Consider the following 13,318-nt stretch of genomic DNA (forward strand, 5'->3'; position numbering starts at 1 on the left):
CAACAAGATTTATTGTAGACTCATATTGCAATTATTGTGACCCAGCAGTTCCTTGCATTTGAAGTGGTCAAACAGCATTACAAGACTGTCTGCCACAGCAGCTCCATTTGGCAGTCCATCATCTAGAAAAGAAAAAGTGATGATTTGCACAAAATATTTTTAAGGAATATCAATATGTGTCTTTCTGGGTTTCATTTTTTTTATACCATTTAGGCTGCAATATTATACCTTCTTTAACTATTGGTATTTTTGATATACTCTCGGCTCAGAGTGATTGCATCTACTCCACTCGCTTACAGAAGGTCATTGCATTCTCCTTGTTATTAGCTAGGTGTTCAATCTTGCACAAATGGAAAGATGTGTCCCGTCCAGAGCCAATGGATCAGAGATGTGATGCAGGGCATTAGGCTGGAAAAAAAACTCTGCTGCACCCTCAACAGCTCTATAGAGAAATAAAAAATATCCTGGGACCAACAGATAAAATATGTTAATAGTCGCCATGCAAGAACTATGACCTCACACAACAACATCGCGTCTTATCTTACCTTAAATACACTGCAATGCACCAGGTTTTCTGTTTATTTCTGTGTCTTTTGTGTTTTCCTTGTACATGATCTGGTTGTAAACTTTTTGTTGAATTTAGATCAATTGAAAGCTGGGCCTTGACCTGGAAAACAGGGGGAAACTACTCCAGTAAAGACCAAACAGCCTATCAGTAGGTCATTATCATGTAAATGTGTTTTCCCACTCCAAAAAACTCTATCAGGGCAATATGAAATGTCCAATTAGCCTCCATTGCTTGACTAAGCTGAATTACTTTTCTATTTAAAGACTGTTTATTACATGTTTTACACAGATGTTTATAGAGAGAAATTCCTTGTAACCATCTACAGGCATTCTCAATGATTAGTTAGAGCTTTATAAGCTACTGTACCTAAACTACTGTTCAAACACTGCCATCTTGTGGTATAAAATCACTTTGTGTTACTGAGATAGGAATGTTTCTCTGTTCCTCCCCATCATGGTTTTTTTGGTTAGTTTAAGATTAGGGTTAACCAAAGACACAGACAGAAAGGGAAAGGGAGGACAAAGAGACAAGATGGGAGGATTTGGAGATAGAGAGGAAAGTAATGGAGTGAGAGGCAGCGACTTTAGAGTCTGCAGGGACAAAAGTGACTACAGAATGTCATGTTTGCTATGGTTACCAAATCTAACAGATCCAGCCCATGTTCAGAAAAACAATATCAAGTCTTCATCCAATTCTCAAATTCAGTTGGGCCCTGTCGTTACTGAGGCCCCTGGGTCCACATGGTGCTCATAACAACAACTTAACTCCTGCAACATAAAAACTTACATCAGCCACGATTAAGAACAGGCACATGTGGACATAAAAAGGAGTTGAGCCCCGAACTTTTTTGTTCCAAAAGAAAGGGCCCTTTTTCTTGGGTAAGTAGTTATATGTGTTATATGATTGCATTGACTGTCTGTTTCAGTAATTTTCTGTTAATTTACAGTATTCCTTCATTAATTCAATATTTTGGGAGGATTTTTCAAGATACTTTTAGTTATTCCCTGATGTATTTCTGGTAATTTTTTAGAACTTATGACATTGACTCTGACACTCTTTGAGGGTTTTTAGGGAATTTCACTAATCAAAATATATGATCTTTTCCAGTATTAAATGATATGTGAATAATATTAAACAAACTTCCAGGCACAGAGTAAAAGACGAAAAAAAATTATGGAAGATTGAAGCAATAACTACGTTTTGTCTAATACTTCGTCCTCCTCGTCACCTTGGTGATAAAATCTGAAAAATAAACATTTATCGAAATGTTCCATCCCCATCGGATGATTGACAGGCGCTTTCAAAGTTTTCCACCCACTTTTTAGCCAATCGGGGGGAAGGGGCGGGCCTTGACGCTAATCTTTACAAAATGGCGACTGTTGTTGTTTTGCCGCAGGGTCAGTGAATAAATCCGCTTTTCTTTTCTTAAATTTTCTGCACTAATTTGCAGAAACAGCTCCAAAAAACGCCCCAGGGAACGGCTCCGTGACGACTGAAATGAAAGGCAAAGAGCGGTCGCCGATTAAAAAGCGCTCCCGGGCCTTGGACGATATTCGAGACAGAGGAGGATGCCACCCGACCAGCAAGAAAATGGGGGCTCTCTCCGTTTCCAGTGGGAGTAATAATGGGAACAGCTCGACCAAAGGCGACGGCGGCGGCTCCACGAGACGGAGCCTACTCGGCGAGAAGAGGGACCGGGATTTCGACAGCCACAGCCGGACTGGGAATAATCACAGTTGCCAGTCTGCGGCCGCCAGCTCCGTCGGCAAAAACCACAGCCTGAGCCTGACGCTGGATTTAGCCTCGCCGAGGACCACGTCGCGGGGGGAGCAGCGGGTCCAGCCGCCCAGCACCGAGAGTGAGTACAAGACGCTGAAAATAAGCGACCTCGGCACCCAGCTGAGCGACGAGGACATAGAGGACGGACTCTTTCACGAGTTTAAGAAATTCGGGGACGTGAGCGTCAAGATCAGCCGCAGCAACGACGAGCGGATCGCCTTCGTGAATTTCAGGAAGCCGGAGGACGCCCGGGCCGCGAAGCACGCCAGGGGCCGGCTGGTGCTGTACGACCGGCCGCTGAAGATCGAGGCGGTGTACATCAACAGGAGGAGAAGCCGCTCCCCGGTGGAGAGAGACTTGTACGGGGCCACCCAGAGCCACAGACACTTGCAGAGACCCCTCTCGCCCACGGGGCTCGGGTACAGGGACTACCGGCTGCAGCAGCTGGCCTTGGGACGGCTCCCCCCGCCCCCGCCGCCCCCTTTGCCCAGAGATCTGGAGCGCGACCGGGAGTTCGCTCTGTTCGAAGCCAGGGCGCGTCCGGCTTTCATTGCGGAGCGAGCGGCTTTTCGCGAGGAGGATTTTATCTCCCCAGAAGACGACCAAAGAGCCAACAGGACGTTGTTTTTAGGCAACCTGGACATAACGGTGACAGAGGCCGACCTGAGGCGAGCCTTTGACAGGTTCGGGGTGATCACAGAGGTGGACATTAAAAGACCCACACGGGGACAAACCAGCACGTATGGATTTCTGAAATTTGAGAACCTTGACATGGCTCACCGTGCTAAGCTTAGTATGTCTGGGAAAATAGTGGGCCGCAACCCCATAAAGATAGGCTATGGGAAAGCAACTCCCACCACCCGCCTGTGGGTGGGTGGGCTTGGACCCTGGGTTCCCCTAGCTGCTCTTGCAAGGGAGTTTGATCGCTTTGGCACTATAAGGACCATTGACTACAGGAAGGGGGACACCTGGGCCTACATTCAGTATGAAAGTTTGGACGCTGCTCAGGCGGCATGCACACACATGAGGGGCTTCCCATTGGGAGGTCCCGAGAGAAGACTCAGAGTGGACTTTGCTGACACTGAACATCGTTACCAGCAGCAGTTCCTGCAGCCGCTCCCTATACCACCTTTTGACATGGTGGCTGAGTCGTTTGTCCATCGTGCCACACCTGAACCGCTGCGGGTCAGGGAACGAACTCCACCGCCGCTTCACTTTAGGGAGAGAGAACTCTTTCCTGGAGCTGAGTGGCCCAACCCAGCTATTCGCGAACGAGTACGCGCCTCACCCTTCGAGCCTCTGGATCACTTGGAGCGTGAGCGGAGGGCACGGGAGCCCTGGTCTTTGGAACGAGAGCTGCAGGGACGAGAACCTGTTCGCAAACGGCGTGTAATGGAGGATGGCCGTCACATAGACCACTCCCCTGACAGCACTGATAGGACAGTAAGGCGAAGGCGTGCTTCTCCGGATGGCAGTCCTGGAGGTAGCAGCAGAGATGGGGGCCGCTTCAGTGACTCAGAGCGTCCTGTGCGGGGCGAAAGACCCTCCCCAGTACGAGAACGCCACACCAGCCTGGAGAGAAGTGGTGCTGAACGGAGACTAAAAAACCAGGGCCTCTCTGACAAGGCACCTTTAAGCAGCAGTGTTTCAGCAGTTGGAGAGCGAAAGCGCAAAGCAGGTGAAGGTGGCAAAGGGCCGGCCAAGAGAGAACGTTCTGAGAGCAGTTCCAAGGGAGGCCAGCTGTCCAAGTCGGACGGCACCAGACTCAGTTTGGCCTGGCAAGGTATGCTGCTGCTGAAGAACAGCAACTTTCCAGCCAACATGCACCTGCTGGAGGGCGACCACAATGTAGCCAGTGACCTGCTTGCTGACGGCACGATGGGGAGGCAGGTGAGCGAGCTAAAGATCACCCAGCGCCTCCGCCTGGACCAGCCCAAGCTCGACGAGGTGTCCCGACGCATCAAGGTGGCCGGCCCCGACGGCTACGCCATTCTACTGGCAGTTCCCGGCACCACAGAGGATGCATCTTCGTCTGACCCCGCAGTCTCAACCCAGCGGCCGCTTCGGAACCTGGTGTCCTACCTCAACCAAAAACAAGCAGCAGGAGTCATCAGCCTGCCTGTGGGAGGCAGCCGAGATAAAGACAACACAGGGGTTCTTCATGCTTTCCCTCCCTGTGAATTCTCTCAGCAGTTCCTGGATTCCTCTGCTAAAGCTCTGGCTAAAAGTGAAGAGGACTATCTGGTCATGATTGTGGTGCGTGGAGCATCTTAAAAATCAGAACACACTAAGTTCAAGTCATGTTTAAAAAAAAAAAAAAAAGATCTGCTGTATGTCAGTAACTATTGCATGCTGTGTGTTCTGCATTATGGGGTGCACTAGTATGGTTCTTGAGTGTTTGTATGTTGCCATGTAATCCACTAAAAAGGACAAACTGTGCCCTACAAAACTAAGAGGTTATTTGGTTTTGAAATTATTTTTAAAAGGGTGTATGAAAGAATTGCTCACTAAGTCAGAAACCATTCAGTCAGAATACTGTAAAACACGAGGAGCATTTGAGGAGTCAATTTCGATGTAATTTAACAACACTTAGATTATATAGAAAACTTGGTCCATTTGCAAGTTTAATATCTCAGCTATCCAGATATATCATGAGAAAATTATCGATAAATTTGAAATAGAAGGAGTGGACACAATAACACCTCTACGACAGTAAAACCACAAATGATGAATTGAGTGGAATCCAGTGTAAACAAAAGCTACCAATGACAAGCTTAGCAAAGTTCCTGGACTAATATAAGTATAAAGAAAAATATTGTCTGTACAGGTGCTGCTGTGTCTACCTCCTGAACAGGTACTTACACAAGGGGTAATTGGAAGATATTGTTTCAAAGCTATTTCTACTACGTTCATGTTTTGATTGATGGATACAAAGGTGAGCATGGCAATTTTGAAATCAGGGTTTTCAATGAAGGTTTAATGAATTATTTTGTACTGAAGGTACAAAGAAACGGTCCTGTTAACATTTTGTTGGTTAAAACACGTTGCACAGCTCTTCTTCAGTGCACCACGATCCACAGACAAGAGGTTTCTGGCTGTCATGCCTTCATCAGATAACCATCGTGATGAAGGCATGACAACTTGGAAATATGGTAAAAGGACAGTGGTGTGCAGAAGAAGTGTAGTGCTTTTTGTTTTAATTTGAATGGGCTTGAATTGAAGCTCACTCGGTCCCTGTGTTTTCAAAGAAAAAAAAAAATAAGCTCACCAGATGCATTTCAGTTACCTACATTGTTATGTGTTTGAAAAAAATTGTCAAGGTTCATGGTTTTGGATCTGAGTGTATTTTATTGTGTTCCTCAGTACTGGAACACCAAATTGCAAGATAGACAATGAACTCGGTGTGTGTCCCGTCCACGGGTAAAACCAAATCATCTTGTCAACTCTGTGGAATGCTGAATACTAACAGATGTGAGTTTTGCCCAGGGAACAGCCCGTAATTCAATACGCATAGCATAGTAAAGCAAATACTAACATTTTCCTCATATTTTCTACTTAATATTTTATTTTGTGCATCCCTACCTTAGGAATGGTTGTGTAATGTTATCTATGGAAAAAAAACTACAGTAGTAATGGATAAAAAGCTTAGAGAAGTTTGTGTTGATATTTGACAGTCTGTTTCACTTATTGCTCTGAAACCAGTAAGTTCTCCAAGAATAATAATAATCAATATAATGAAATTGTTGGTAACAAGTAACAAATACCTGCCATTTTTTCAGTAAGATGGTTTGTGTCATTTTAAAGTTTTTGCAGTAACTTAACGGTTAACATTGGAATTTTAATTTTAGAGGTCTAAATTTATATATTTTACTCATGACTGCTAACATGTTCCAAAGGCATACTTCCCGTATTTTCTTTTGCCATTGTATGTTTAGCCTGCAATAGTAATCCACTCTGAATTATAATTTGCTGAGTTTGGTTTAACATGTATTGAAAACATTGATGTGTGGGAAAGTTGTTGTGTGTCAACGTCCCGCCCACTGCGACGCTGGACTCCGGAGGAGAGGAGTGCAGAGCTGAAAGCCTCTGCAGAGAAGGCCACATTGTGTTTGTGAGTCCTCGCTGATGAGGCAGCTTTTAAGTTGTGTAGCCCATCTGCACCTGTGATGACTTCTGTTAAAAATGGAAAAATTGAGCAATGTACACTTTGATGTCATGGGAAAGGAAAATCCATAGAGCCCACGCGAAGCTGTTCACATACCTGAAAAGTGCGGTTGGGCACTTAATGTGACCGATTATCAATAAATTGTTCATTTGAAGGGAAACATGTTTCTTCGATGGAAGTCAATTGAAGAAACACGCTGCCATGCCTTATTGTGTTTCGAAGGAGTTGTCACTTGCAATTGTGTTTCTGCACACGCGAAGGGAGACAATTTGCAATTTGTTTAGCAACACCGACGAGAGACCCCTGTTTCGTGTGAGGACCGCTGTTTGCTTACATGCCTGTTCTGAGCTGCTAAGGTGCCCGACATAAATTACTCCCCCATGACCCCGTATTATACCCTCAACTGTTCCTGTTGGCACGTGAACACCTGATCAGGATGGAGGAGCCTCCGCATCCCTTGTTTACAGCCAGATTCCAGTTTGCAGCGTGAAGCAGTGGCAGAAGCAGACAGCGGTGCAGTTCGGGAGGCGAGGGCCGGAGTAAACAGCAGCACGTGCCAGTATCCTGTTCTCCCTGCTCTTTACTCTAAAGGTTCCACGTGCATTGTTCCTGGTACTGCATAGGAGCTGAGGAAGAAATCTCATCACCTGCCGTCACACGCTCCACTTGGGAGATTGTGGGTGACACCGCTCTGAAATGTGCATAGCGTCTCCAGTTCAAGCTGTGTCACCGCAGAGGCCGAGCTGAACCGCTGGGCTGATCTGTCTTTGGTTATGTTTTTCTTTTCCCAGTTATGATTTGATTCGACTTATTGTTTGGCTCAGGGAAGAGGATCAGCTAGGAATATTGTTTGCCCCCATCTTCATGTGTTCTCCTCCGATTGAACGCTCTCCGAGGAGATGAGTGAACAAGTGATTGCTGCGCTGAAGCTGCACTCTTGTCACCTGAGGTCCGCTGCAGCCTGGAAACAAAACAAGCACAGGCCAGGGTTGTTTACCTTTTTTGACACCGCTGGAAGGAACCCACTCTGCGGACCCCACCCTTCCCCAAATTCATCTAGGAGACCTTTTTTTATTTTGCCCCTTTGTTAGTGTAAGGCCACTTTTATACAGGAAAGAAAGTTCTCCATTACCTCCCTGCCATCCATTTTTAGTCATGAATGAAAACAATTGAGGTGTTCTGTGCCAAGAAGGACCCCTCTCTTCACCAGAGAAACATTGCCATCTTGAGGACCACGGAGCACCTGCTTCCCTCTCTCACAGTCATCTCCCTGATACATCTCACTCGTGCACACCAGACACCCAGGACAGAGCTGGTATCACTGTACGACTGCAGTGTAGAAGGGCACAATGGTGAGTAGGAGAACAAGTGCTGCTCGCCAGGTCTGTGTCGGTGGCGTAGGCAGCAGTGGTAAGTACAATGTGTCAACACCACATGTTTTACAACGACAAATGCAAACTGGCACACTCTGGTTTCAATCCAAAGTCATTACTGGGGTTATTTCCCTCTGATGGCAGCTGGCATATGTCCCAGACCAGAGATAATAGGATCATTTACTGCCCACAGTAACATGCATAGTGCTGTTTTGATTACTGAAAGAATGATAGATGTACCAGAACAATCCACTCCTTAATAATATACTCTTGCAGATTTGTTCATTATCAAATTGCTGGTTTAGAAAAAGGCTGAAGTACTTTAAAGGGAAAGAAAGTCGACGAGTTTTTAAATCTAGAAAACTGCAGCTGTAGTTTCTCGATTAGATCCATGTAAGAAAATGCTTCACATTTGGTTGCAGCCTAATTAGACATGTAAATGTAGACCTCACCTTTCACTTTGGTAAAGATTTATTATGTCACTGATGGAGACAAAAAACAGCCAGTAACTAGAGGCAAGGTTATCGTGATGTGGTGTGAGGACATTTGGTTTTATATTCAGTTGTAAAGACTTGATTGTTTGTCGTAAAAGGGCAAGAATCCACCTCAAGCTATTGTCTCCTCTTTTCAAACTCACAATTATCATCATCGTTAAGCAACTCCTGGTCATGCACAAATTTACTGGTGATGCTGAAGTGTTCTTATCATTTAGCAGTTAGAGAAGTGTAATTTAAAGGTTCAGTGTGTAGAATTTAGAGATATCTAGTGAAGTTGCATGGTGCAGCTGAATACCACTCATCTCACCCTCCCCTTCCAAACATGAAGGAGAACCTTTGGTAGCTTTCAGTTGTCATAAAAACTCAAAAGGTGTTTAGTTTGTCCAGTCTGGGCTACTGTAAAAAACATGGCGGCCTCCATAGAGCGGACCCGCTCACGATGTAAATATAAAGTATTTAAATATAAAAGCTCCATTTAAGGGTAAAGAAAACAACAATTCATACAATTTAGGTTAAAAACACACTAGTGAAAACATCACTAGGATTATTTTATATTCAATTTCCGCCAATAGATCCCATTCACCTAAATCTGACACACTGGACCTTTAAAGAGTTATAATAACAGTAGAAAATGGCTTCTGGTAAAGAATAGTGTTTTGCTTTAGGAGTTTACAGGCCACAGATTTTAACCTCCACTTAATGAAATATATATATAGAATATTTTGATTGAGCATTGTTATAAGAGAGCCTGTGACCCAAGCATTTCATTGCAAGCGACTGCTTAATGTTATCGTTGTGCATATGACAATAAACTCTTGAATCTTGAATCTTGAAAAATGGGTAATGTTAACATGCGATTCACAGACCCCAGGAGAAAGCATCAAATACGACCAGCTGCCATTCAAAATATACCGTGTAGAAATGAACATTATCAATATTTGATCACTACTGACTGCCACCATGTCACAGATAACTTTTACTTTGCTCCCTGTGTTGTCAGGGTGTATGAATAGCTAGGCATGCTCTACTGCCACACGGATGAACGCCGAGCTATATAACTACATATATATTTGTACTCAATGAGGTCTGACTCATCAAATGCTAGTGGAGCAGTGTTACGATGCTTGTTGATGTGTTAAATACAGAGATACAGACAAATTAAGGCAAGAAATTAAGTTTGAGAAACATCTATCATTTCACAGGTTAGACTCTGGTTAGTTGTCTTTATACACAGGGTTCAAGAGAAAGGCGCAATTTTTTTAAAGGAAATTTTAAGTTACTAAATATTGACAGATTAAAAAATCCATTTACAAAAATCTTAACACAGTCCATGAAGTTATATTCTGGTTGTACTCAGTGTCTTTACTTTTTCAAAATGATGACTTTCACCTATTAATCTTTCCAAAAATGTCACATTATAATTTTGTGCCAGTGTTAGTAAGACAGGGCATTGGTTTTCCAAATTTTCACTGACTTCCCAGGGAATAATTCATGGATCAGGCACATTTAGGGAACTGATATCTATGAGTGTTTGACATTTGATGCAGCTTGACTGAATTTAAAGGAAATGATGGCCTTGGCGGAGGCTTGCGCTCATACCGAGTGCCATTCAAGTATTGACTCACGCATTAATGTGAGAAAGATCATCTCATTCACTGGTGGGAAAATAAAGCTACAAAAGTCATAATTAAGAATTCACATTGATTTTCATCATCTGCACTGCAGTTCACTGTAGTATCCTAAGTTAGAGGGATGTTGTTACAGTACCAATCAGAATATACATTTAACTTTGTAATAACAAACATTTTTACTGGTTTTTAAATTCAAAACAATCAAACCGTTGTTTGTGACCATTTCACACTGTTTACTTCTGTTGACATGAAAACCTATTTGCATGTCGCCCATACAGAACTCCACTGGATGGCCGCTGGTGCATCTGATAGACACACCATCAGGTCTCATCTCCTGTAAGTAACCCTGCTTTGATTAATGCTATTAAATAACAAAGTGTTTCTTACATTATAAAGTTGATATTTTCAGAGTATTAATTGTAACAAGCCTTTGCTGGGTCCAAGATAAAAATGAATGCCATAATATTCACAAATAATCTTGTTTATTCACTGTAGTATGTCGTAATAATGTGTCAATAAAAAGGTTAAATCCATTGCAACTTGTGTGTTTTTTGCATTGAGATAAATTGGTCTGGTATCAGTGCATTTATTACTTTGAGTCGTCTTAATGATACAAAAACAGACTGAGTTACACGTCAGTTTATTAGAGCTGAGTTGGCACTGTTACAAGGCTTGGAAAACGATATCTATGATTCGTTAAGCATATGTTCTAAACTCAGTTTGCAAATCCAGGAGAAAAGAGTTGTAACAAAACAGTGCTTCACCCATGAATGCATCCGCTGCAACGAGAACATCCAACATCATTGAACAGAACTCACTTCCTTACCAGGGAGGTTTGAGACATTACCAAAGAGCCATAAAAAGTATTTCTTAAAGATACAGTTCCTTGCCATACCCAGATAACTATCAAGTAAAGTAATTCCAAACGGAATCTACCTTTTTAAAGCATCAAATACATTTCATAAAAGATTTATTATGGTACAAAATATACAGAGGCCCTAAATCCTGATAGCATACTGGTGGTGAATGCAACCCGTGAGGCTAAAGAGCTTTTGTGCATGACTGTCGTTATTGAAACAATACAAAGAGCCTTGCTCAGTATTGTGAAAGTGAGTTGAGGGGGAATAACTTGGTACTAATTGACACAGCATTCTTTGAGTAGATGCATTCCCCTGCCATAAGAGGGCAGCATAACAAAACACATGTCCATCTCTGGATTCTGGGCCATCCATAATCAAGACTGGGAAATGACTGAATAATGGATGGTCATAGTGGTCTAAATTATACACGCTGTCCATCTCATCACTCATGAGCTTCAAGTTGTCGATAGGTTTCTAATGTGTCTTTGACTGACATCACAGGAAGTTAATAAAGATACAGCACAGTACCCTGTAAGGCAAACCGGTGAAAAACAAGGAACCCCCTGAAAAAACAAAAACCTCTACTATATATATTAAAAAAAAGATTCAACAACCAATACACTCCCATGTATAAACAAAATAAAATAATATGTTGCATTGCCATTAATTGGCTGCCTGCAGGCACTGTAAAGGCTGGGCAACAGTCAGTGTGGTGGGCCCTTGCATTTTTACGGGCGACATTGGCAAAACATCTTTGTAACACACTTGGTCAGAGATTTACAGACATAAAAAGTTGATAAAAATGACACTTGATCACACAGAAGCTCCGGCTGTTCAGCGTACAACAGCTCCATCAGCTCCATCAGCTCTCTTTGTGATTCGTATGTTCAGGAAACATTAAAAGAGCTGTAACCTTTGCTTAGGTTAAAATGACTGTGCGTATAGGCGGGGTGGTCAAATGTAAATCCTGCTCTGTGTGTGTTTGCATAGAACGGCTTACAGGCGACGACGAGCAGGGCGTGAGTGTTTTCTTAACAGCAGGTACTACCACATACCATTTTAAATGCTTATTATTGTGACCCACCAAAGCAGCAGTTTCTAGTTGCAGCATTTAAAAAGGTCATCACTGAGGTTTTAATTTAATATCAACATTTCTAAGCGAAATAAAGTGAGCTCATCTGTGTAGAAAATTGCCAATGCAATGAGTGTAAACAGGTTAAAAAGGGGTTAAATGTGGTGTAAGGAGCTGAAGGGTTGGTTGAAGTACTGAAAGCAGCGCAGGTGTCAGCAGCAGAGTTTGCATTACCTCTCCCAAGGAGGTTATGTTCTCACCCCTGTCCGGTGGTGTTTTGTTTGAGTTGAAGATTACACAAAGACAACTGAGCAGATTTGCTTGAAACTTGGTGGAAAGATGTGGTACCACTCAGGGAAGAACCCATTTAATTTTGGGTCAGATCCAGATCAGGGACCGGATCCAGGATTTAGTTTTCTGTAACATTGTTGGATACAATTTTATGATATTTTCACTGATTTCCCATGGAATCAATTGAAAGGCATATATTGGCGGAGTTATGCGCTTAACCGAGTTTAAGCAGATGTCAGCTCCTTTTGTGAGCAGTTTAAATTACATTGTATGAAACCAACCGGAACATGTTTCAGCTGGTATGTCAAACTTTGACATTCCAGTGTTGATTTTAAAGCTGTTGGAATTTCATCTTAAGTGAACATGCAGGATACAGTTGAAGCATGTGCACTGTGAGCAGTTTCCATATAGGTTTGTCCAACATGTCAGCACGGACTCCGAAAGTAGCTGAGCTCTCAGTTCAGGGGTGAGAGATAAGTCAGTTTATATTACGGGGTTTTGAAAGGGTTGAAGGGTTAAAACGTTATGTTACAGTTTCTCTGAATTGTTAAAACAAATTTACTGAAACCTCCTCTCCAATTATCAATAGTAAACACAAACACAAAAATTCAAGCTCCACTCACAAAGCGTTTGACTTGTCTTGCAAAATCAAACAATTGATTCAAAACTATTTTATCTTTACCCAGAACCAAACATTGCCATCAAATAACAAAGAAAGCCAGCTAATGCATAAACACGACTCAGCAATAATTACACACTACACAAATAAATGCAAAACACTGCACTCTGAGCAGATCTTTACTGTAAAATTACAGAAAAATATTTATTGTTAGATATCTGAACATTCCTGCCAACTAAGTCATCGGTTCGATAAAGTTGTTTTTCCAGTTGACAGTTTTGTTTGGAGAACAGGGTTCAGTGTTTTGGCCATTCAGAAAAACTGTAAAGCCCTTTCCCTTGGGTGCACAGATCAGTGTCACCAGCCATTATAGTTTCAAAAAATCTCCTAAAAAAAGAATAAAACTTCAACTTCCAGTAAAACTGTAAAAGGTATGAAAGAGCTGAAGGTATGAATGAGTATG

General features: G+C 42.7%; 1 protein-coding gene across 1 annotated transcript; it reads left to right on the plus strand.

Moving 5' to 3' along the window:
* The first annotated feature begins 1,918 nt into the window (after positions 1–1,918).
* Positions 1,919–6,672, plus strand: rbm15 (RNA binding motif protein 15). The gene has a single exon (XM_034590478.1). It carries the CDS (start codon positions 2,066–2,068, stop codon positions 4,619–4,621), a length of 2,556 nt encoding a protein of 851 aa, XP_034446369.1. The 5' UTR covers positions 1,919–2,065; the 3' UTR covers positions 4,622–6,672.
* The last annotated feature ends 6,646 nt before the right edge of the window (positions 6,673–13,318 follow it).

The sequence above is a fragment of the Hippoglossus hippoglossus genome, chromosome 7 (assembly GCF_009819705.1).
Source record: "Hippoglossus hippoglossus isolate fHipHip1 chromosome 7, fHipHip1.pri, whole genome shotgun sequence".
NCBI classification, from domain to species: Eukaryota; Metazoa; Chordata; class Actinopteri; order Pleuronectiformes; family Pleuronectidae; genus Hippoglossus; species Hippoglossus hippoglossus.

What these genes read in the sequence shown, in the direction of transcription:
- rbm15 (XM_034590478.1), top strand. Translation starts at nt 2,066, where the DNA reads ATGAAAGGCAAAGAGCGGTCGCCGATTAAAAAGCGCTCCCGGGCCTTG.